This window comes from Emys orbicularis, chromosome 6, assembly GCF_028017835.1.
Source record: "Emys orbicularis isolate rEmyOrb1 chromosome 6, rEmyOrb1.hap1, whole genome shotgun sequence".
NCBI classification, from domain to species: domain Eukaryota; kingdom Metazoa; phylum Chordata; order Testudines; family Emydidae; genus Emys; species Emys orbicularis.
The window spans coordinates 47,374,595-47,401,058 of record NC_088688.1 but is presented as its reverse complement, the minus strand read 5'-3'; the positions used below and the strand labels follow the sequence as shown (position 1 = coordinate 47,401,058).

Genomic DNA, 26,464 nt, shown 5'->3' with positions numbered 1-26,464 from the left:
AAGTTCTGTAGTGTAATTTGTTGTATGTTTAAAAAAATGATTTGGCTAAAATTGGTTTGTATGTAATGTTCCTTGTGATTTTTGTTTTCTGGTTAAAAAAGTAGGTTTTAAATATAAAGTAATAGCAGCCTAATTGCTTCCATGAACTCCTGATTTTAATTTTGTTTGTTCAAGTTTTAAGCTTAGGTCTTGGGTTATGAGATAATTTTATTGAGTCTCACATTAATCTGTAGAAACGATCTATTTATAGTACTTCACTTGCTGCTGTTCCACTTAACTATTAGCTCCCTAACTGAGTTGAATCATTTTTTCCTTTAAGGAAAATATGTTGCTACAACGTGCAGAAATGTTTGACATTCTTTAATAGGGGTATGAAACCACTGCGTTCAACTGTCTGGGCATTTTGTTCAGAGAGAAGTACTGTATCATGACTTTCTAAAACTTTCATGATACAGACATAGAAACGATTACACATCAGGCAGGTTAGAGCTTTGATAACATTAATACAGTTTTTTACATAACTCTTTCTGTAAGTAGCAAGGGATTCAAGTGAATGAATCAACAGATGTTTACACTTTTAAAATCTCATCTTTTTAAAGTACAGTGCGTTTGCACATTAATAATTTTTGGTGTTCGACACTTCTTTCCCAGGGATAGGTGTTTGACCTCTGCTTAACTTGGAGATGTAATAAAGCCAGAAAAATCACGTGTCTTTAATGTTCCAGTTGGTTTTTATGTTTGATTCTTTTTAAATGTTTTCTTTTGTGAAAAAAGAAACTATAATTTATCTTCTGAAAAATCCAGTTTATCCATCTTACGAAAACTTACAAGGGTCCATTGAAATGATGTTACTAGAAAAATTAACACAAGAAATGTAACTGTCCATTAAAATACTGTATTTGGACCAGTGAGATAACGTAGGGTGTTTCTTAACATTATGCAGGAAATATTAGGTAGGTTTATTTTGGTTTGACTTACTACTGAGAAAACAAGTATCAGTTGCTATGCTAAATAGTTATCCTGTCCAGTCACTGAAAGAAAACTATAAATGGATTTGAACATTCCTTCTTACTAGAAGGATGGTGTCAGCAGGTTGGTCTTTTTCTAGGGATACAGAGGCATTTCGGGGGTGGGGATGAAAGAGAGGGAATGCTGTTCTTCTAATGTGCAAGCTTGGTATAACTTGTGAGGGACTGATTTTGTAGCACATCAACTCTAATATTAATGTATTGGTCTCATAAAGCTATCATTCAAGCCAGAAGACATACTACATGCTAGGTATGCTGTGGTAGCATGTAAATATCATGAATGTTTATCTTTCTGCAGTATTATCAGTAGTTTTTTATTTATGCAGAGTTGAAACTGCTTTGTTTCTATGTTCAACCAGTGATTTATTATTTAAAGTAACACTGAGCTGGCAATAAATGGTGGTTCAGGGTTCATTTTGGTGAATGTAACTGACATTCTGTCTTGCAGAATTAACATTTTGTACTATTACTAAATTGTGTACATTTTGGTACAGAATACTTTTTCAGTTTCAGTAAAACAATGGAAAAGCGTTTTGGCTTGTGATATTTTTAAATATAATTAGTGACTATACTAAATATTAATCACTGTTTCAGGGATTGTTTACATATTGTCCTTTGGTGGTATGACGAACACTTGTGGAGTTGCAATAACTTCTCAATACAGTAGTTGAGTATGAAACTTTCCATTGAGGCCTATTTTGGACACTTCTCCCTACTTTCCAGGCAAAAAAAGACTTCTTTTCTGGAATTTGGCACATGGTAGTGGTCTGCTAAAATAGAATATTTTTGCAAAGTCTGTGATGGTCATTTCAGAGAGATGTGTGACCCTAAACACAAAAATGCACTTTTCTAAAAGTCTTCCAATCTGTTTGGGCTAGGACTCTAATCTTACTGCATTCACTCTGCATCAGTGAAAGCTAGTGCATCAAAATTAACTGACCAATATGTTACTCACTACATTACACATAACTCTTGAACATCAAGATTATTTACAAGGAGGAGGGAGAACTCTCAAATGAAAGTACTAGACAACAACTATGTAAATAAATATTTAATCTTAAAACCTAGTCAAATAACTACTTATTTTTTAAGTTAGCAAATTAAGGTTTTAAAAAAATCATAATCTGGAAATAAAGGTTTTTAAACCACTTTCCCATTAAACAAAAATTCTGGAAATATATACCAACTTTGACTCCCTCAATTTCAGCTAGGAGCCAAAAATCCTACCATCACAAAGAAATCTATCACCCACACCTTTCCATTTAGAAGCTAAAGTACTGATCAGAGCCTCTCCTCCCCTTGTGTTTCAGGTCCTAGGCCATAATATACTTTCCATGTCTGGCCCACCCAATATCCAGCATTAGTCCACCAATTCCATACAACCGGATACGCTTTCCGTTTCCTCTCTACATCTCATGCTCTAGACCAGGGGTCTCAAACATGCCGCCCGCAGAGTTATTAGCTGCAGCCCGGCAAGCTCCCCGTACCCCCTGAGTTATTTCCTGCTGCCACCAAGCTCCCCTCCCCCGCCGCCCCTCCTCCCCCCCAGCGTGCCGCATCCCCCCCTCCTCTGCCTACCTCCAGGTGCTTCCCTTCCAGGAGGGAGGGAAGAGGAGTGGGGAGCTGTGTGGTCAGGGTAGGGGGCGGAGAAGCGCTGGGGCAGGGGCGGGGATTTGGGGGAAGGGATTGGAATAGGGGCGGGTCCTCATGGAAGGGGTGGAGTGGGGGCCGGGGGCGGGTTGCAGTGATGTGGCCCTCGGCCCAATGTACTAGTCCTCATGTGGCCCTTGTGGTCATTTGAGTTTGAGATCCCTGCTCTAGACCGGGGTAGAGATCAACTTTATATATGGCGAAATAATTATTGATTCTTTATGAAGCCCCTTTTATTGTACGCAAAATACAGCAGTGGAACCTCTTACCACAAAGGCAAAGTTTGGGGACTGAGGTGGGTCCAGGGCAGAAGATAACATGCTTACAACAAACCACCCTCAGAAACAAAAAACACCCTGAAACCAATATAGAGCACTTGTAATTGGATGGCTGGCATCAGGTTCTTAGAGCTGCAGCTGTCTAAAGGCTACAGTAGGGCAACAGATATATTTTTTTAAACATGTTGGCTAACATGTTAAATCTCAGCACAGATGGAGCTGACTGAGGGTATGTCTACACTACGAAATTAGGTTGAATTTATAGAAGCCGGTTTTATAGAAATCGGTTGTATACAGCCGATTGTGTGTGTCCCCACATAAAATGCTCTAAGCGCATTAAGTCGGCGGACCGCGTCCACAGTACCGAGGCTAGCGTCGACTTCCGGAGCGTTGCACTGTGGGTAGCTATCCCGCAGTCTCTGCCGCCCATTGGAATTCTGGGTTGAGATCCCAATGCCTGAATGATGCAAAACAGTGTCACGGGGGGTTCTGGGTACATGTCGTCAGGCACCTCCCCCTCCGTCAGAGCAATGGCAGACAATCGATACGCGCCTTTTTACCTAGGTTACCGGTGCAGACAACATACCACGCCAAGCATGGAGCCCGCTCAGCTCAGCTCACCGTCACCATATGTCCTCTGGGTGCCGGCAGACGTGGTACTGCATTGCTACACAGCAGCAGCTAATTGCCTTTTGGCAGTAGACGGTGCAGTATGACTGGTAGCCTTCATCGGTGATCTGGGTGCTGGCAGACGGGCTGGCAGACGTGGGGCTGCATTGCACACAGCAGCAGCCCCTTGCCTTTTGGTAGAAGATGGTATATTACGACTGGTATCCGTCGTCATCGTACTGCAGTGGCTGTCAATCATGGGCACCTGGGCAGACATGCTCAGTCCTATCGAACTGTCTTGACGATGATGGCTATCAGTCGTAGTATGCTATTTTCTGCCAAGCGCCCAGTATTTTCTGCCAAGCACCCAGAAGATGCCGAGGGCTATCAGTCATGCTGCACCATCGTCTGCCAGCTTAAGATGTAAAAAATAGATTTGTTCTGTATTCATTTGCTTCCCCCTCCCTCCGTGAAATCAACGGCCTGCTAAACCCAGGGTTTTGAGTTCAATCTGGGGGGGGGGGGGCATTCTGTGTGACAGTTGTTTGTGTTTCTCCCTGATGCACAGCCACCTTTGTTGATTTTAATTCCCTGTACCTGTACGCCATGTCGTCACTCGCCCCTCCCTCCCTCCGTCAGATACTAGTTTCGCGCCTTTTTTCAGCCCAGACGCCATAGCACTGGGATCATGGAGCCCGCTCAGATCACCACGGCAATTATGAGCATTATGAACACCACGCGCATTGTCCTGGAGTATATGCAGAGCCAGGACATGCCAAAGCAAAACCAGGACCAGCCGAGGAGGCGATTGCAGCGCGGCGACGAGAGTGATGAGGAAATTGACATGGACATAGACCTCTCACAAGGCACAGGCCCCAGCAATGTGCAAATCATGGTGTTACTGGGGCAGGTTCATGCCGTGGAACGCCGATTCTGGGCCCAGGAAACAAGCACAGACTGGTGGGACCGCATCGTGCTGCAGATGTGGGACGATTCCCAGTGGCTGCAAAACTTTTGCATGCGTAAGGGCACTTTCATGGAACTTTGTGACTTGCTTTCCCCAGCCCTGAAGCACCAGAATACCAGGATGAGAGCAGCCCTCACAGTTGAGAAGCGAGTGGCGATAGCCCTGTGGAAGCTTGCAACGCCAGACAGCTACTGCTCAGTCGGGAATCAATTTGGAGCGGGCAAATCTACTGTGGGAGCTGCTGTGATCCAAGTTGCCAGGGCAATCAAAGACCTGGTGATATCAAGGGTAGTGACTCTGGGAAACATGCAGGCCATAGTGGATGGCTTTACTGCAATGGGATTCCCAAACTGTGGTGGGGCGATAGACGGAACCCATATCCCTATCTTGGCACCAGAGCACCAAGCAACCGAGTACATAAACCGCAAGGGGTACTTTTCAATGCTGCTGCAAGCCCTGGTGGATCACAAGGGACGTTTCACTAACATCAACGTGGGATGGCCGGGAAAGGTACATGATGCTCACGTCTTCAGGCACTCTGGTCTGTTTCGAAAGCTGGAGGGACTTTCTTCCCGGACCAGAAAATAACCATTGGGAATGTTGAAGTGCCTATAGTTATCCTTGGGGACCCAGCCTACCCCTTAATGCCATGGCTCATGAAGCCGTACACAAACAGCCTGGACCGTAGTCAGGACCTGTTCAACTACAGGCTGAGCAAGTGCCGAATGGTGGTGGAATGTGCATTTGGACGTTTAAAAGCGCGCTGGCGCAGCTTACTGACTCGCTCAGACCTCAGCGAAAAGAATATCCCCATTGTTATTGCTGCTTGCTCCACAATATCTGTGAGAGTAAGGGGGAGACATTTATGGGGGGGGGTGGGAGGTTGAGGCAAATCGCCTGGCCGCTGATTACGCGCAGCCAGACACCAGGGCAGTTAGAAGAGCACAGCAGGGCACGGTGCGCATTAGAGAAGCTTTGAAAACAAGTTTTGTGACTGGCCAGGCTACGGTGTGAAACTTCTATTTGTTTCTCCTTGATGAACCTGCCGCCCCCCCCCCACCACCCGGTTCACTCTACTTCCCTATAAACCAACCACCCCATCCTCCCCTCCCCCCTTCGAGCACCACTTGCAGAGGCAATAAAGTCATTGTTACTTCACATTCATGCATTCTTTATTCATTCATCACACAACTAGGGGGATAATTGCCAAGGTAGCCCGGGATGGGTGGGGGAGGAGGGAAGGAAAAGGACACACTGCAGTTTAAAACTTTAACTCTTATTGAAGGCCAGCCTTCTGATGCTCAGGCAATCATCTGGGGTGGAGTGACTAGGTGAGGAGGCTATGGACCTTGGGGAGGAGGGCTGTTGGTTACACAGGGGCTGTAGCAGCGGTCTCTGCTCCTGCTGCCTTTCCTGCAGCTCAACCATACGCTGGAGCATATCAGTTTGATGCTCCAGCAGCCGGAGCATATCAGTTTGATGCTCCAGCAGCCGGAGCATCGAGTCTTGCCTTCTGTCTGCAAGCGGACGCCACCTATCATCTTCAGCCCGCCACTTGCTCTGTTCATCCCACGATTCAGCCCGCCACCTCTCCTCTCGTTCATATTGTGCTTTTCTGCACAATATGACATTGACTGCCTCCACGCATTCTGCTGTGCTCTGTCAGCGTGGGAGGACATCTGGAGCTCCGTGAACATATCAGCCTGAGTCTGCCGTTTTCTCCTTCTAATCTTCACTAGCCTCTGTGAAGGAGAAACATTTGCAGCTGGTGGAGGAGAAGGGAGAGTTGTTTTAAAAAAAAAAAAAAACACATTTTAGAGAACAATGGGTACACTCTTTCACGTTAAATTTTGCTGTTCGCATTACACAGCACATGTGCTTTCGTTACAAGGTCGCATTTTTCCTCTTATATTGAGGGCCTGCCGGTTTGGTGTGAGAGATCACTCACGCAGTGCCAGGCAACAGATTTCGGCTTGCAGGCAGCCATGGTAAGCCACAGTCTTTTGGCTTTTTTAACCTTCATAACATGTGGGAATGGTTTCAAACAGCAGCGCCCTCATATCCCATACCAAGCACCCGTTGGGTTGGCCATTTAAAATGGGTTTGCAATGTAAAAGGAGGGGCTGCGGTTTCCGGGTTAACATGCAGCACAAACCCAACTAACCCCCCTCCCCCCCACACCCAATTATCGGAGATGATGACTTCACCCCTCCCCCCCACCGCGTGGCTAACAGCGGGGAACATTTCTGTTCAGCAGAGCAGGAAGGGGCACCTCTGAATGTCCCCTTAATAAAATCGTCCCATTTCAACCAGCTGACCGTGAATGATATCACACTCCTGAGGATAACAAAGAGCGATAAGGAATGGATGTTGTCTGCATGCCAGCAAACACCGGGACCATACGCTGCCAAGCTTTGTTATGCAATGATTCCAGACTACGTGCTACTGGCCTGGCGTGGTAAAGTGTCCTACCATGGCGGAGGGGATAAGGCAGCCCTCCCCAGAAACCTTTTGCAAAGGCTTTGGGAGTACATGAAGGAGAGCTTTCTGGAGATGTCCCTGGAGGATTTCCACTCCATCCCCATACACGTTAACAGACTTTTCCAGTAGCTGTACTGGCCGCGATTGCCAGGGCAAATTAATCATTAATCATTAAACACGCTTGCTTTTAAACCATGTGTAATATTTACAAAGGTACATCACCAGAGGTCCCTTGTGTGCCCTCAGGGTCTGGGAGCACGCCTTGGGTGAGTTTGGGGGTTACTGGTTCCAGGTCCAGGGTGATAAACATATCCTGGCTGTTGGGGAAACCGGTTTCTCCGCTTCCTTGCTGCTGTGAGCTATCTACATTATCTTCATCCTCATCTTCCTCGTACCCCGAACCCGCTTCCCTGTGTGTTTCTCCAGTGAAGGAGTCATAGCACACGGTTGGGGTAGTGGTGGCTGCACCCCCTAGCATGGCATGCAGCTCCGCGTAGAAGCGGCATGTTTGCGGCTCTGCCCCGGACCTTCCGTTTGCCTCTCTGGCTTTGTGGTAGGCTTGCCTTAGCTCCTTAATTTTCATGCGGCACTGCTGTGCATCCCTGTTATGGCCTCTGTCCTTCATGGCCTTGGAGACCTTTTCTAATATTTTGCCATTTCGTTTACTGCTACGGAGTTCAGCTAGCACTGATTCATCTCCCCATATGGCGAGCAGATCCCATAACTCCCGTTCGGTCCATGATGGAGCTCTTTTGCGATCCTGGGACTCCATGGTTACCTGTGCTGATGAGCTCTGCATGGTCACCTGTGCTCTCCACGCTGGGCAAACAGGAAATGAAATTCAAACCTTCGCAGGGCTTTTCCGGTCTACCTGGTCAGTGCATCTGAGTTGAGAGTGCTGTCCAGAGCGGTCACAATGAAGCACTGTGGGATAGCTCCCGGAGGCCAATAACGTCGAATTCCGTCCACACTACCCCATTTCTGACCCGCTAAGGCCGATTTTATCGCTAATCCCCTCGTCGGAGGTGGAGTAAAGAAACCGGTTTAAAGGGCCCTTTAAGTCGAAAGAAAGGGCTTCGTCGTGTGAACGTGTCCAGGCTTAATTCGATTTAACGCTGCTAAAGTCGACCTAAACTCGTAGTGTAGACCAGGCCTGAGGTGAACCCTAGGCTGGCTTTCCTCCTCAACCCTGAGCACCTGGGGCTGGTTCACTTTCCTCCTCTGGAGTGGCTCTGCCACCCCACCACACACAGAGACTTGCTCCAGGGCTATACGTAGGCTTTGCCAGTGTGGAGGCAGCTTATACAGGCAAAACTGCTCTTTTGGGGTGTAGCCTTTTCCAGCCATCTTGAGCAAAATAAGCTACCCAGCAAGAGCTCAGTTTTGCTGAAATAACTGCATGAAAGCAGGGGCTTTTGGTGTCTCAGCTATGTCAGTCATAAATCACAGCCATGGTGGCAAAAGTTTGTCGTGTAGACCTGGTCTTGGCTATAGTCGTTCTGTGCCCTCCTGCAGGACCCTCCAGCATAGGAGTTGTTCAGGCATCACAGTGGAGAGTTATTGGTCAGTCAGTTCCCAGAGAGGACCAGGATTTAGAAATTCTGGCAGATAGATCTGCAGATTTGACATTCCAGCTGCCTGTCAATTTAATAGACAAACCACAATACCAGGTACATGCCCTGATATTTGCATGGGTGATGTTGCAGGTGATATTCTAGATGTCCTTCAACTCAAGGGTGGGGGTGGGGAGAAGACTAGATGACAGTGGTCCATCCCTATTTCATAGGGGTACAATATTATACAATGGAAGGGCAAATATAAATGGTGGTTCCGGGAATAAGCCTCCAGCTCAGGCTTTTAAAACTGCAATTCTGTCTTGTTGAACAAATATAGAACCTTAAAAAGAATAAGACAGGATAGTTGAAAATATAAAGGATGCCAAGTTGTCAGAACAGTGTCTGTTCGCCTTGGATCGCTCATTAATGAAAATAACAAAAGATTGCAAGAAACCATAAAGAAGCAGTAATGTGATATATGTTATCAGCAAAGGGGCAAGCACATCAGATAACATTGACAGTGAGGATGATGAAGCATTTGAGAGGCCCAAAGTCTATGAAAACAGTGCACAACTAGACATGGAGACCAAAACAACCTGTAGAAGAGGGAAGAACAGAAAATCTGTGGAAGATGTAAAAGCCTGAGCTGAAAACACGGTCCAGAAAAAAAGGGGGGGGGGAGTTGCGGGGAGGGGAGAGAAGTTAGGAGATGCTACAAAATTGCCATTTTGAAATACCATGCAAGCCATCAAAAACAATCCAGGATGGAGTACTCTCATTAAATTGTATTGAATCCATACTCCTAAGAGAGAGATCCTCAAGCCTCATAAAATGAAATATGCTATCAGCTTTTCAACCAAATAATATTCTGTGTAACAAAGTGGAGCTGGAAACCAGACTTCCCTCTCCCCTTCTTCTGTCTTCCAATAAAAAAAGACTTGGCAGCATGCCCACTCTCTTCCACCACCCTCTTCTGTGTCCACTTGCCATTCCATGTTCAGGCTCATGAACCAAACTATAATTCTATTATAAGGGCCTGGTGTATATAGAGATTTTTGTACTGATATAACTAGGTTGGTTAGGGGCTGGTTTGTTTTTTTTAAAAACCAAAATAGTTACACTACTCCAATCCCTACTGTGGATGCAGTTATACAGGCATAAAAAGTGCATTACAGCAATATAGTTATTCTTGTGCAGAAAGCAGAATAAGCAACATCAGTAGAAATACATCTGTACTAGTATCAGTGCGTCCGCTCTAGGGGGGAAACCACTTTAACAATAGTGGCATAATTAAAAGCTGTATAACCCTTAAACTGCTCCAATGATAAGGAAGAAGGGTGGGCCTACTAGAAACATAAAGAGGTATTACTGTTATGGGAGTTTCAGACTATACAGTGTCATCACGCTTCTCCCAAACTAGCTTCTTCAGAAACTATTTTGTGTTCTATTGAGAATGTCATGTGTAAGCTTCTGCCCTAACTTGGTCTGAAGGCTAAGCTTTTCCCAGATAGCCCAAAGACAAGAAGGCTCAAGCTGCCTGCAGTGGGCCCCTGGTGCAGACATCTGCTTTGGTGAGAAATGAACTGTCCCACCCACGGTGCCGGTTGCACTCGTGGTGCCTGTTTGACTCATGGCATCGATCCAGATCCTGCCAGCACTCCCACTCACGGCACAGATCGCCATCGCGCAGTAGGTCCCAATCTCAGCACCGTTTGTATCGGCACCGATCCAGCTCTCTGCACAGACCACGCTCATGGGACCGCTCCAGATCGCAGTACCGTTCCAGGTCACAGCACCGCTCCCCAGCCTCGCAGCACCGCTCCCCGGCTCAGCTGCGCTCGGCACCGCCATGGCCATCACGGTACTGGGCCCCCATCTTCAGACTCGGAGACAGGGTCCAAATATTAGCAGCGACCCCGGCAAAAGTTGGCGTGGGACATACCTAACGTTGGTGCAGAGCCATGGCCTGTACAGTGGCACAGGCCAGCTCAGTGGCCATTTTGGACCCATAGGCATACCATCAGGCCCAGAGTTCCCAAGTGGATCCGAGCCTAGGGTGCCTGAGGCAGTGGCCAGTCACCCCACTCCTAGGGGTGCAGATGAGTCGGCGGTTGCACCATCTCCTCCGGAACCCACCCCAGGTCCTGAGCCAGACCCTGGAGTGGCTGGCACGGAATTAGAGGCGGAGCAGGAGGTCCCTGAGGATCAAGAGGGTCCGGAGGACCCAGTTCTCCCACTAGCGTCCTTGTCATCCTGCCCGGACGAGGCGGTGGCGGGCACCTCCATCTCGGGGCCGCCCCCTATAGATAGCCATGCCCACAAGGAACCCCTGCACAGGGTGGCACGAAATATGAACCTGCAGGCTGAGGAAGTGGTAGAATCGGAGGACCTATAGTGCACATTCTGGCACCAGAAGGGCCATCCAGGGTCACTCTACCCCTCATCAAAACTATACAAGACAATGCAAAGACCATTTGGCAGACCCCAGCATCCATCCCTTCCACCGCTAAGGGTGTGGAGAGGAAGTACTTCGTACCCTCCTAGGGGTTCGACTACCTGTTCGCACAGCCACAGCCTCCATGAGGAGGAGTGTACTATGATGACAAGGGCTGGATTAGTATCTAGATAGAAGGGGGTTGAAGGTCTTGTTTGAAATATTTGCAGACAGTCAACTGGTACTTAATTTACCTGTCATGGTAAGCTGAAGAGCTGAGTCACTGCTTGCCAGAGTTTGAACCTGTTGTTCCAGAGAGTCTGGAGATTTCAAATGTAGACTGGAACGTGAAGGAGGCCTAGGTCTTGCACTGCTCTGGTTCTGGCGATGTGATGCTTTGCTTTGAACTAAAAGTCACTTCATACCTCCTCCTATAACTGTCAAGCCTACTAGCATCCTCTTGTTTTGAACTGCTGCCCTAGAAGGTACAAATTACCATTATGTTATTTTGCAATTGAAAATCAGTTTTCTGATCCTGGGAGTCCCCCAGGCTTTTCAGGAAAGGTTTTCATTCTCAGAGCCATAAGATGCAAGCTCCAGTCTGGGAAGGCTTGGGTCAAGAAACAACAAACCAAAAAAGAATGTCCTGTCTAGACCAGGATACCTCAAAAAGGAATGTAGGAATATGTTATCAGCGCAATAAACCTAGGCGTAAAGTGGGCCTATACTAACCCCCCTTTCTTTTAAAAGAAAAATCTCTGCTTGTGTCTTTAAAACTCCAGGAAAAATCTCTGTAGCTGAAAATGTTTTAATCCTTTTATTTCTTAAATGTTGAAATGCAAACACCTTTGTGAAATGTATACTTACAAATATGTTAGTTAAATGCCAAGTTCCTAGGATCATTACTATGTAAATGATAAAATGTTTTATGTATCAGCATGGAATCTAATGACCTTGCTAAACTAATTACTGTATTATGTAAGAAGCCACTTAAGTATAGAACAGTGGTTCTCAAACTTCCCCCCCCCAGACCACTTGAAAATTGCTGAGGGTCTCAGTGGACCACTTAATGATCTTTCCCAATGTTGTTTGTACCGTTAGCGAACTATTGTAAAGCGCTTTGGATAAAAGTGCTATATAAAAAAAAACCTTAATAATAAACTTTTTTTGTTCTACAAATAAAAGCACACAACTCATATTTTAATATCAGTAGTCTCACCTTTCTAATGCAATGGATGTGCCCTCTCTCCCCCACCGTGGCAGTCCCTGAGCTGGGGCTGGGAAGGAGGGGGGTCTCTCCCCCGTCACAGCAGTCACAGAGCTGAGGCTGGGAAGGAGGGGGGTCTCTCCCCAGCAGCTGCAGCCCTGGAGCTGGGGAAAGTCACCTCTTTCTCTGGCCGACTCAGCCCTGCACGTCCCAAATTCCTCCCAAGTCCCACCCCATCTTCTCACCCCACTGCCCCCTCCCATCTACCCCCCCCCCCCCAATTCCCTCCAAGGCCACAACCTCACCTTACACATGCGTCTTCTCCAGGGTCCCGGCATCTAATTAATGGAGCCATGCTTGCACGGTTCCACTAATTTGGTGGGTGGCCCTTCATTCTCTCCTGTGTGGCCGCCCAGGCGCGCACCTTAGAGGGAACTATCCTCAGACCACCTGAATGGAGTGGTCCGTGGACCACAGTTTGAGAACCTCTGGTACAGAACATTTATATTAATGGGAAATTAATTAATTACTGGCAATGCTCAAGCAACTTTCCTACCCAAATCAGGAAGATGAAGAATCATCGCTTCAAAAAAATTTTTTTTTTTTTTTTTAGAAAAAACTTAATAACTATTTAAGCTAACAACTTCCTCCAAGTTATTTAGTTTAAAAAAAAATATCTTAAGAACAGTTTATATAAAGAATAGGAGCGTTTGTACTTTTTGAAATCAGAATTTTATTTCCCGTTTCACTCTAATAAAAACAGAGTATCTCTAAAGATGGGCTGAATAAAAAAAAAAAAAAAAAAAAGTTAAAACTAACTTTAAAAGTTATCTGATGTTTTCCTGCCAGAAGAAGAATAAAGGCAATTAAAGAAATGTTACATATTCATTAAGCAAACTGCTTATTCAGGAATTGAAGGTGAGACTTAAGTCAATCCTGAAGGCATGAAGCCAAAGAAAGAGTGACTGCACCAACTCTGAATTTAAACAAGCCTGAAAGAGGTGTGTTATCCTATAATTTCATGGAAATAAGGAGTGTATAAAAATCTTCCAAGTAAGCATTCCTTCCCCTCCCCACACACACCCTGCTATCCTGCTTAAACAGTGAGAACTACACAACTCATCCTATCCATCTCTACAAGCAAGCTATTACAGACAGCTACAAAAAATAGGGACGACTCAAGAAACAAAACCAATCCAAGGAAAACTTCCCCAAGACTTCAACATGGATTGGTGAGAGAAAGTTAACAGAGACACTGCCAAGGGATTAGATTTAAGAATCTTGTAATAGTTTTTGAAATATGGAAATGCTGTTGTAACTTAATATTTGAACAGTTCTCCTGTTAATTATGAAATGGTTAGACCATGTATTTGTGGAGAAGAGACAGGGGCTAAACAGTGGGATTTAATTGGAGTTAAGATTCCTAATATTTGTAATTGGCCTGTCTTAAAACAGATCCTTAAATGGCTTCTTTTAAGTAACTGATTTAAATATTTTCTTCAGTTTCATAGGATTTAATTACAATTGATTACTTTGCCCAATTATAAACAACCAACAGGGTCCACCTTTCCTTAAATAAAGTTATATTGTCCCTTAATTATGTAAGGATATACTAAGATTGGTTTCACAACCATTTTTGGAAATAAGCCCTGAGTCTCAACTTGCCAAAAGAAGAGTCCCCCATCAAAGGCAGGCCCACTCTCAGAGGGACACACAGAAGCAATTGTAACCATTTTTCACTTCTATCATCTTCCTGTACTGTAACTGTTGTTCTTCGAAATGTGGGCGCAGACATGTATTCTGCTCAGGTGTGTGTGTGCCTGGTGCACTGAAGCTGGAGAACTTTGCTTAGCAATACCCACTGGGGCAGCACTCGTACCATCTGGCTCTCGTACCCCCTCCCATAGCCCCAATTCCCCTCAGTTTCTTCACACTGGAATCTAAGATTAGGGACCCCAATGCAGTGGGGGCAGAGGGTGGATCGTGGAACACATGTCTGCCCCCACATCTCAAAGATGAACAGTTACAGTACAGGTAGGCAACCATTTTTTCTTCAAGTGGTTGCAGATGTGTGTATTCTGCTCACAAACAGTAATTGGGACAGATGCAACTGAATAATGTAGCTGTCCTTAATGTGCATCAAAACCACACCAGGGAACTAGATGTAAATAAGTTATACATCTTATAACTGCTGACAATTATCCAGAAAGCTACAATGAGACGTAATGTATTTAAACTGGGACGTTAGTGAAGACAGCTTGTAGGTGATTGCAATGATTTTAAAATGCTGTAATTCATTATAATATATTTGTAATTATGTAGTTCATAACAATTTAATCATTAAAATAGTAAAGATACCAATGATACATACATATTCAATAACTAGAATATGAAAGTGTATAAATATGCTGAAAATAGCCTCCCCATCAAAACTGGCAGAGCTCCCCCCCAAACACACACACACACACCTCTTCAAAAGCACCCACCGGCAAAAACAAACGACAGTGCCTATGCTCAGAGAATCTCACTGTGTTCACAGTAACCAGGAGGTAAAACCCACACAAGAAGCTCCAACTCTGACTGTGCTCAGTGTGAAGGAACTGAATGGGATGAGGACAGCACCGCCCTTAAATAGCCATGGGAGGGGCCAGAGGGCATGAGCACTGCACAGTCAGTTGCTACACAGAGTTCTCCGGCTACGGTACACTGGGTGCATGCACACTTGAGTAGAATACATGTCTGCAACCACTTGGAGAACCATTTTATCAGTTGTGTCATGTCATTTGTGTTTTTGTTTGTTTTCTTTTCCTCTCTTTAAGAATAATATAACCATGGTTAATAACTGTGATTATTTTGCTTTGTCTCAATCATGGTGTCCCCTAAGGTACATCAAGAACCTCTGTGACTAAAATAGTGGAAATCAGAGCTCTCTGAGATAGAATTAGTGATACAGGCAATTCATGAGAGTATCTTTTAACCTTGTCTTACTGACAATTCAGAGAAAACCAAACAAACAATAAGAGCTGTCCTACTTTTCTTGATTCTCTGGACTAAATGTTTATAGTAATTTAAAAAAATAAAGTTACATGGTGTCAAACAATTTAAAGTTACCCCTTTCTACCCCACAGCTCCCTGCAGGGATTGAATCCAGGACATCTAGATCTAGCAGCATGAGCTGCCAACTACCCAAGCTAAAGCTTGAAGGCAGCAGTGGACTCAGATTCTCTGTTGCCCAGCACATTGTGTCACCATTAACACTTGTGCGAAGTGGGCATATAGTGGTACCTTTCTGATCTGGCAACATTTTGCATCCACTTTGCACAGGTGTAGATGTCTACCCAAGGTATGGGGCATCAACTGGCCCGTATATCTCCATGTGATTCAGAGACTAGATAGTGGACAAAGAAGGATGGCATACTGGGAAGTACACTGCTCTAGTACTCAAGACATCTGGATTCAACTGCCAACTCACCTGCAGACTTCCTGTGTGACTTGAAGTCACTTAAACTACTCAGTTCTTCATCTGTAAAATGAGGGTGCTAGTGCCCTACCGTACAGGGCTGTTGTGAAGATAAAATCCTTTACTAAGGATAAGGTGCTCAGATACTATGGTGATGAGGGCCAGAGAAAAACCCATGGTATTAATGTGGGTTATATAAGGAAATCCATGGACAATCTTGTGACTGACAAAATTTTTAATTCAGCCACTGATTTGTGTGAATGTTGGTGAGTCACTTTCCCCCACTCTGTACTTTAGTTTCCCCATCTGTGAAGTGAGGATAGTGATACTGACCTACCCAACGGGAGTGCTAAGGCTTAGTCCATATTGATAAAATACTTTGAGATCTTGGGTTATACAAGCCAGGTGTTGCAAAGATTATGAAGGCTGTTCAAAGGTTAAAAATGGAGCGGTCACTGATGTCTATGGTAAATTATATTTTGTGATGGCACTTAACTCTGCAGTGAGCTATATCATTATGTATTTTTTTCTATAGGTTCCTGGGATACAGGGGCCAATCCTGGGTGCTATAAAGCTCATATATTGTCAGTCTCTCCCTAATGATCACAGTGAGTAACCAAAAGGTAAACTGCAGCTATGTAGGTTATATAAGGAAGTGGGACATACATTTTTATTTGCTTCCATTAACCACTTCCAATGAATTTAGCATCTGCAGGGAGTGCACCAAGGTTGGGATGGGACATAATTCCTATCACCTCCTCATCACTTATGTGCTAATAGAAAATCAGATAACATACCATTGCATTTACATAAAAGCCCCAGTAGCCAGTACTTGATGGCTACTGATAGTTGATGCAAATGAACAAGGACAGTTGAAAGCAAAGCCAATGGGTAAGACAGAGCACGCCTTAGAACAGTGGTTCCCAAACTTAACAACCTGTGAACCCTTTCACCAAAATGTCAAGTCTCGCGAACCCCCTTGTGACGGGGTTGAGACTCACCACCTGGCGCCTCCTACTGGTTGTCTCGGGAATTAGCTCTGTCCAGTGGAGCGCCCCCTCCTGGTGGTGTCCCATCCATCGTCTCGCACTCAGTTGGCGTGTCCGGACCCGCGTTGCTCCCAAGCTCGCGGCGTCCTCTTCGAGCCACTGCCCTCCGGCAGTGCCCCTTAGTCCATCCTCGCCCCCTTCCAGGGGGCGGATCAATCAGCTGCCTCTCTGCGTCCTGGCCAACTGCACCCTCAAAGTCACTCCCCTCTTGGCAGGGGGTTGGTGCAGCTCTAGATGGCCACTCCTTCAGCCAGGTGCACAGCAAGAGGGAAAGGGGGGAGACCCAGGCCCGCCCGCCCACTACTCTGGGTCCCAACCCAGGGACCCTCTAGTGGCAGCCATCCTGTCCTCCTTCTCTCCCTCCATCTGTCCACATCCCTGGGCCGCTTCCCCTTCGGCCCCTTGCACCGGCTACGCCCTTCCCTTCAGGGCCTGCAGCCTGGCAGACACCGGGCTGGAGTTACCCTCTGCTCCCCTGGGCCTACCCAGCACTGCGCTGTCCCAGGTGCTAGTCTCCCAACCCTGGAGACCAACCTTCCCCTGTCAAAGGCCTGGGACAGACTGCCTGCTGCGCTTCCTGAGCAGCCTTTTATAGGGCTGAGCCGGGCCCTGATTGGCTCCCTGGCTGTGCAGGCCCACTGGCCTGCTGCAGCCCAAATTCAGGGAGTGGGGCCGTCTGCCCCACTACACCCTTCCTAAAAAAGAATATTTCCAGGGATTTTCTCCTTTACCTGAGGATAAATTATAAAAGCAGTGATTTTAGAAATATAAAATTTGTTTTTATGACATGCTTATTACACACTATTATTATTTATCATTACAGTACTTTTATTTAATTATGAAAATGGCAACACTCTTCCAAGATCTCACTTTTATAGCCTGTACCACTTTGAATAAGCTTGTTATAAGACAAGGCTCCTATGTTTCATCAAGAAGTATCAGATGTGAAACAGCATGAAGGTATCTAAGAAGCCAACTCAAAGAGTTCCTCTTATACAAGCATTCAGGTCTTGAGCAGTTCAAGCAAACAACACATGTTACAACAAAGCTTAAACTTGTTCTTCATAATAATTTTAAAAACAATACTAGTTGCCTATTTAATTTTAAAAACAGCAAAAAATATCAACCTCCCTTTCCATTTCTTATAAGGAGTCTTGAAGTTTAAATCTCCTCAGTGTGATAGATATGCTTGCTTTGATCTGCTTAGCTCTTGGAAGTCCAGGGGCTCCAGGCTGCTCGTCCCATGCTGCCCAGGGTCTCTAAGGACCGCTCTGTCCGCCATTAGGGATTTTTTTCCCGAGAACCCCCTGTAACATTTCGCGAACCCCCGTTTGGGAACCACTGCCTTAGAATAAGAGTTGCCCCTCTCTAGTTATGCAGCAGTGGAGTTTACGGTACAAAATGGGGTTTCATTAGTCCCAGAACCCCTTTCACCTTCACTAGATTCTGGCCCTCAAGCTGTTGTCAGCACCCTCCCAACCTCAGGGGACAGATCATTGTGTACTGGTTAGCCTCCATTTCTCCTCCCCACATTCTTTAATATAAGAATCTTCACCTCTTGCTTGGGTAAGGTTTCCCTTTAGACATTAATAACCAGCATGACTCCCTCAGTTTTTATAACTAACTTAATTATGCACCTGGCACTGTGGTAGAATCCCCCTTCAGCCAGCATAATTTAGACAAAATAGCTACTATTGTCTTGGACTGGCTTCAACTTCCAGACATTGTTTCTTGTTAGGCTCTTAGGACACAGCATTTTCTCCTTGTAAAGGTACTTACACACCGCTTTGCCTCTATCTGCTAACAGGGTGGTAAAACTGTGTTAGGTGATAACACACCTTTTTTCCTAGTATGGGTGCACTCATAGACAATGTCAGCCCTATTGAAAAACGGGAGTGTTTCTAATGTTAGCAAATTGTAAAAGCAGGCACTCAACTTGATGGCATTTCTTTATTTGTATGTCTGTCTGCATGTAAGGCAATAATTTTTCAACGCTACATCCAATCAATTTAATATTTTCAGGGAATATTCTAGGCATCAATGGATTGCACCCCACTGATTTTGTGGAAAACTAGAAAATAAAAGGGGGGGAAATGGGGGACATACATAGCCCCTCCCCTCTATTTAGTAGAGCCATAGTTTCAAGCATCACTATAACTGTGTATAGATCAACCAGTTGATGTCAACCATTAATACTTTCCAGAATAACAATACCCCGTTTCATATCTGCCCAGCCTCCCAATACAGTTTAAAGTGTTGACATCCTGCATACAAATTGTTGATTTCATTTCCTTTTTCTTTTTTGGACAATTTGAACTCCAGCATATAGAATACTGCATTGTGCTAAAGAAATTGTCTCTATAACAGGGTTAAAAAAGTCTATAACAAGGTTCAAAAAAGAACTAGGTAAGTTCATGGAGGATAGGTCCATCAATGGCTATTAGCCAGGATGGACAGGGATGGTGTCCCTAGCCTCTGTTTGCCAGAAGATGGGAATGGGCGACAGGGGATGGATCACTTGGTGATTACCTGTCTGTTCATTCCCTCTGGGGCACCTGCCATTGGCCACTGTCGGAAGACAGGATACTGGGCTACATGAACCTTTGGTCTGACCCAGTATGGCTGTTCTTATGTTCTTAAATAGGAGAGGTGGGAAGACACCATATCTTCTTCACTTCCACAGCAATTCCACACATTCCTTCCTTTAAATTTTTGAAATTGCATAAGCCATTGCAATTTCCTTGTATTCCAGTTGTTATTTACAGCCTCCCAATCATCTTTTTCCAGATGATGATGGAATCAATTTAACAAAAGGTGAATTTCTGCAAATTGCTCCCTGTTTATTCTCAATCACCATTCCCTAGTTAAATACAAGAATGTTTTCAGTGAAGGATCTCTTTTATTTCTGTGCATATTGTGTAACCTCTCTTATTAAGTTCCTGTACTGTCTGATAAGCTGTGCTGGTCTGAAAATCATGCTGAGTCTTACTCATTTCAGTGCATTCATGCATTGTTTTCCCCATTTTGCAATAATCCAAAAGCATAAAAGAAAAACTTCTTGACAACAGTGGAAACCTTTCACATTAGCTACATAGCACATATACATTATTTTTATCTTATGTGCTGCACAAATGTGTAATATTGTAAACTTGCCTCCTCCATTAGATCCTTCAAAACAAGCATTGAGATAACTTCTGGAGTCATGTGGCGGCAAACCTCTGTAGTAGCATGAATTAAAGCGCAACTGAAGTCACATTCCACTTTGCATGGTCTGAGCTGATGACCAGCTGTTCTAAGAGTATCTCGGGAAAGTAATGCCAGCCAACACGAAATTGTTGGAATGCTTTGGTCTGTTGTTAGCATGTCCGCAAATGGTAATATGTATGTTGAGTCCGAAAGGCATATAGTACACAAAAAATAAGATTTTATGTTTACATGATAAACAGTCTCTTGACAACTGATGCTATGGCATCCATGTGTAAAGTCACATACTCTCATGCTCTGAAGATCCAACACTAGGTGCAACTGAGTGTACATGTGCAGTGTGAAAGGTGAAACAGCAATGTACTGCAAATAGCAATGGATTGTTTAACATATTATTTCTGAGGCATCTTGTTTTCCTGGATGATGCAATCCTGGTAGATGTCTCAATCAGTTCTTCTTCCAAGGTTACCTTCACTTAGAGTGACCTTAGACTTGTTTTATCATGTACAGTGAGTCAAATTCAGTGCCGTATTCAAGCACCATTTATACCAGTGTTTTTCAACCTTTTTTTGGGCAAAGGCACACTTGTTTCATGAAAAAAATCACGAGGCACACCACCATTAGAAAATGTTAAAAAATTTAACTCTGTGCCTATATTGACTATATATAAAGTAATTCTCTTGAATAGGAATCAAATAAACACAAAGAAAGTATTTTATAATTACTTTATTATGAAATAGTAAGTAAACAGAAATATGAAAAATTATAAAATACTTTATTCAGTGCGCAACCTGGGCCTGTTTGGCTGAACACAAAGCTGATATTCTGAGCTATTTATAGTCCTTAACATCAGTGGTGGGATTCAAAAATTTTAGTAACCAGTTCCGACATTCAAGCATGGTTTAATATTTTTTTCCCACGGCACACCAGGCAACATCTCGCGGCACACTAGTGTGCCGCGGAACAGTGGTTGAAAAACACTGATTTATACTATGGAAGTGGTGTGGGTGTGTCACGTGTGGCAGAGTATTACTCAAGAATGAAACATCAGGGGACAGGGAGTGACATGTCCCAACTCCTTCAAAACAATCTGATGGCCATGGGGACATGTCACTTGGGGTGACTTGAGACTTGTTTTGTCATGTACAGTCAGTCAAAACCCAGCTCCTTATTCAAGTCCTAGCTACAATACGGAAGTGACATCTGGCACCATACTATGCAAGATGAAATCTTTGGGTCATGTAGTGAAGAGTCTGAAGGTTCCAGGAACATGTCACCCAGGGTGACCGGAGACTTATTTTGCCATTTAGTTAATCAAAGCCCAGTTCCTTATTCAAGCACCATATGCACTATAAAACTGGGATGGGGGTGACATGTGGCAGCGTATTGTACAAGAACAAAGCTTCAGGTCAGGAAGTGACTTCTCTGAACTCCTTCAGATGAGGTTGATGGTCAAGGGAACCTGTCACTTGGGGTGACCAGAGAAACATTTTGTCACATACAGTAAAAACCCAGTTCCTTATTCAAGCCCTATGTACAATATAGAAGTGGTGTGGGAGCATGACATGTGGCAGCATGCTGAGCTGGGTCAGGGAGTGGCATATCCCAGCCCCTTCAGAAGAGTTTGAGGGCAGTGGGGATGTGTCAGTTGGGGTGACCCAAGACACATTTTGTCACGTACAACCAGTGAAATCCCAGCGCCTTAATCAAGCCCATGTACAAAAGGGAAGTGGGGTGAGGGAGTGCCATGGCAACACACTGCACAAAATGACGCTTTGGGTGCAATTTCTACCAGTTCCTTTGAAACAGTCTGAGCATCATGGGGACATGTCACAGACTCACCTGGGGCTCAGGTGATCCAAGACTTGTTTGGGCACATAATCAGCTAAACCCCCGTTTATTTGATGATCTAATTAATAAACTAAATACTTATTTATATGTGTATTACATTAGTTTTGATGCCATTTCTAAAAATTTAACCTTACCGACAGGGCTGGCTCCAGGCACCAGCTGAGCAAGCTGGTGCTGGGGCGGCAGCTTGTTGGAGGCGGCATTCTGCCCAATCCTAGGGCGGCACGCCCCCTTCTCTCTCTCTCCCGCCTGCTCCCTCCCCCAAGCCAGTCCCCCTGCACCCGCGCCACAAGTTTTTTTTTTTTTTTTTTGCTTTGCCGTTCTGGCCGCCCCGGTTTTTTTTTTTTTTTTTGCTTGGGGCGGCCAAAAAGCCAGAGCCGGCCCTGCTTACCGAAAACTTAATTTTTGCCTTTGAATAAAGAACTGGGGGCCACCAATAAGGAGCTGGGAATAAGGAACCAACTTCAGCCTCTTCCTGTGTGCCCCGGGCTGGCCGGGCAGGGGCTGGGCAGCGCGCCCCTGGCTGGGAAGCAGCAGGGGGGAAGAGGGTGTTTGCCCCGGGCTGGGAGGGGTTGGGGGGGCGCTGGGGGGGGCGTGCCCCGGGCTGGGAGGGGTTGGGGGGGCGCTGGGGGGGGCGTGCCCCGGGCTGGGAGGGGTTGGGGGGGCGCTGGGGGGGGGCGTGCCCCGGGCTGGGAGGGGTTGGGGGGGCGCTGGGGGGGGGCGTGCCCCGGGCTGGGAGGGGTTGGGGGGGGCGCTGAGGGGGGCGTGCCCCGGGCTGGGAGGGGTTGGGGGGGCGCTGAGGGGGGCGTGCCCCGGGCTGGGAAGGGTGGGGGGGCGCTGAGGGGGGCGTGCCCCGGGCTGGGAGGGGTGGGGGGGGCGCTGAGGGGTGCGTGCCCCGGGCTGGGAGGGGTGGGGGGGCGCTGAGGGGTGCGTGCCCCGGGCTGGGAGGGGTTGGGGGGGCGCTGAGGGGTGTGTGCCCGGGGTTGGGGGGGCGCTGAGGGGTGTCTGCCCCGGGCTGGCCGGGCGGGGTGGTGATGGTGAGGGGTGTTTGCCGCGGGGCGGGCGGGGGACAAAGCGACGCGCACACCTTTCTCCATACCCAAGAACGCGCAGACGAGGCTCCCGCTGGTCTCGGCCTCTGAGCGAGCAGGAAACCCCGCCCCGCTCCCTCCGCCCGCCCGCCTGCTGCCTGAGTGTGGGGGGTGCGGCGCATGCGCGCTCTGGCGAGGGAGCAGGTCGGCGGCCGGGCGGAGGTCGCGGGGCTGTGCCGGGCCCGAGCTTTGGAACAGCCCGTAAAGAGGGGAGTCCCGTCCCGCCGCGCCGCCCTACAGGTGAGGGGCTGAGCGTTCGCCCTGCTCCTGGGGCTCCAGGACCCCGCCCGGGGCCGGCTGCTCCGCCCCCCCCCCCAGTCCTTTGCTCTTTTCCCCGGGGTGGCTCCCCTCCCCCGCCCGACTCCTCATCCCCCCTCCGCGCGGCAGGGTCCACCAACCCCGCCATCCATCCTCCCCCGCGGCTCACCTGCACCCGGCCCCTACCAGGAGGTTGTATCCAAGCCGCACCCGGTTGCCCTACTCGCTCTGCAAGGAGCGTCGGTTCCCGTACGAGGAAGGGCAGTCTCCCCCCGCCCCACACACACACACACTGCGGGGTCACTGGGGGTCTCCCTGCGCCTGAATACCTGCTGTAGTCATGGACCTGATTTCTTTGTGCTTCATCCAGGGAAGCCAAAACCATGGAGGCCCCACCTGTTACCATGATGCCTGTCACTGGCGGCACCATTAACATGATGGAGTATTTACTCCAAGGTAAGGCTGGTGAGAAGATGGGTTTGATTTCATGTCATATTGGCATGCTGCCAGGTTCTTTTGAAAACTCGCAGCTTGCCTGTACCTAAGTCATTCCAGTTTTTAACGTTGTGAGAGGAAGGGGAGAGGGGGAATAGGAAAGAGAAGAAAAGACCTTACCTCAATCAGATCCTAAACTAGGGAGGTCATACTTCTTTTGTGAAAGACGTTGACCTTTAGGGCTAAAACTCTCCAGAAGCAGGCCATCTGTCTCTGACAGTGCACTGCCTCCAAAAGGAACTCATGTGGACACCCCCTCCCACACACCTTTTCAAAACTCCTTTTTGGTGCAGAATATTTGGGTACTTAATATTTGTTTTGGGCTTTGCTCTTGCCCTTGTACTTTTTGGTTCTGCTGCAAATCCCTCTGAAAGCTTTTGTGACCTTCTCCAGTGTAATTATTAACGTTAGATTGGTGGCTCTGTGCTGCTGTTGTATAGACATTGAAAAACAGCACTAATGTACCTGCATCTCCTACGTGTGTTGTGTAGGGAGAGTGGTCCAGAGATTAGGACTAGTAATTAGAGTTAGGTTTTTTTCTTGACTGCCATTGACTGTCTGATCTTGAGCAAAGTCATTCAAATGTTATACACCTCAGTTTCCCTTTCTATAAAAAATAAAGTGGGGAAGAATAATACTTTTGTAAATACTGTGAGATTCCCAGATGAAGAGCACTGGGTATGTTGTTTCCTGCAGCTTTTGCATCCTCTGCTACTTTTTGAAAAATGAGTTTGGATGAGCATTTGTTCTATTTGCTCCTTTTTTTTTAAATATGGTGAAATGATTTGGGGTATCCCATACACTGGTGGATGAAACCATGTAGTCGTAAGGGCAATAGTAAACTGCTCATTGGTGAAATAATGAACTTGTTCTCCTCCCCAGGAAGTGTTTTGGATCAAAGCCTGGAGAGCCTCCTTCACCGGTTGCGTGGTCTGTGTGACAACATGGAACCTGAGACATTCCTGGACCATGAGATGGTGTTCCTCCTGAAAGGGCAGCAAGCCAGTCCCTTTGTCCTGAGGGCACGGCGCTCCATGGACAAAACTGGCACACCCTGGCACTTGCGCTATTTGGGACAGCCAGAAATGGGAGACAAAAACCGCCATGCTCTGGTGCGCAACTGTGTTGACATCGCTACTTCAGAGAACCTTACTGACTTTCTGATGGAGATGGGCTTCCGGATGGACCACGAGTTTGTCGCCAAGGGCCATGTGTTCCGCAAGGGTATCATGAAGATTGTAGTGTACAAGATCTTCCGCATCCTGGTTCCAGGAAACACGGATAGCATTGAACCCTTGTCTCTCTCCTACCTCGTGGAGCTGAGTGTTGTAGCTCCTGCAGGACAAGACATAGTTTCTGATGACATGCGAAACTTTGCTGAGCAGCTAAAGCCCTTAGTTCATCTGGAGAAAATTGACCCCAAAAGGCTCATGTGAGTGAAAAGGACCCAGCAAGTATGTCTAGTTCCTCTCTCTCTCAGTGGTCCTGGTGACCAGCATGTAGACACACTTCTTCCAAAATGACTCTTGCAAGAACTGAGGAGATTAAAGGTTTTGGTTTTGTTTTGGGTTTTTTGGGGGGTAGTGCAGAGGTTGTCTCTGTTGTGTTTTGTCACTGCTGTAATTGACAGATCACTTTTTCCTCACTTAATGTTCCCCTTTATACAGATCTACCATCAGGGTTGACATTTTTGAAATGTACTAATTTGGAATTTTCTTATTAAGAATCCTTTTAAAAAGCATGGATAGAAACATTTCTTAATTTCCTTTATTACTTCATATTAGTGTTTCTGCTTCCATATTAATAAGGGTCTTACTCGCAAGAAAGTGAACAGACCTGAGATCCAAAGTATCAAACATGCTTAGGTTCAGTCCTCTTTCACACTGCACATCTCTGGCTGCTGCCTCTTCATTTGCAGCATGGCTGCTTCTATTCTAATAGCCTCATCTTGCAAAGACTGTAAAAGAGCATGTTCATAAGCTTCATCCCTCAAGTGATGTCCTAATGTTACTGCATGAGACAGGAAATACAACTATCAGAATCAACAATACCATGGAACTGTCTACATGCACGCTGTTGTCAAAGAGGAGCACATCTTTTCCATCACTAATTTTTTTCAATCAGCGATCTTAGGTGTTACTTGTAACACTAGCAGATACAAAACTAAGGTGGGAATGACCTTTTTCAAGTAAAGGTGTACCCCTTTAAAAAGTATAGATTTTAAAAGCCAATTTCCTTAGCTATGTCACGACCTGAGGTTTTCAAAACCGAGAACTCTCAAAACATAACTTGCTTTTAATACTGTTTGTTCTATGTACTTCGCTGTGCTAGGCTGATGAAAATAATCTGGTCAATTTCTCTTTTTTCTAGTCAATTTCTTTTTCTGCCTCTTACATATATGTAAAAGACGGTAGTAGCAGCTTGTAGATAATATTTAAAACAATGTTTTCAGTGGAATTTAAATAATTCTGTACATCTAAGGTTTTTCAAAAAGTCAGTTTTAGGAACCAAAATTTTTGGCCCCAAATTTACCTCACAGTATTGCCAGTTGCAGATTTTTTTTTTTTTTTTATAAAGTCATACACTTTGGTGCCTGACCCCTCTGACTGCGTTAAATGATAGTGAAACACAACACCTGGGGTTTGTGTACTCTTTATTACTAGAGCAATTGCTGCCTTCAGTTTTCTGCTGTGGTAATATTGGGGGCATTAAAAGCCCTATGACCAGTAGGTGCCCAACACTCTTAATTGACTATTTTGGTGGTTTTAAAAGCTGATCTGAGGTGTTCAATTAAACAATTCCTTATTCTATGCCTCTGAGGTCTATAGTCAAACTATACATATTTG

General features: G+C 46.0%; 1 protein-coding gene across 1 annotated transcript; it reads left to right on the top strand.

Moving 5' to 3' along the window:
• The first annotated feature begins 23,504 nt into the window (after positions 1-23,504).
• On the top strand, positions 23,505-26,101 carry MED18 (mediator complex subunit 18). Its single transcript, XM_065406723.1, has 2 exons — positions 23,505-23,579; positions 24,501-26,101. The coding sequence occupies exons 1-2, from the start codon at positions 23,507-23,509 to the stop codon at positions 25,052-25,054; spliced, it is 627 nt and encodes a 208-aa protein (XP_065262795.1). The 5' UTR covers positions 23,505-23,506; the 3' UTR covers positions 25,055-26,101.
• The last annotated feature ends 363 nt before the right edge of the window (positions 26,102-26,464 follow it).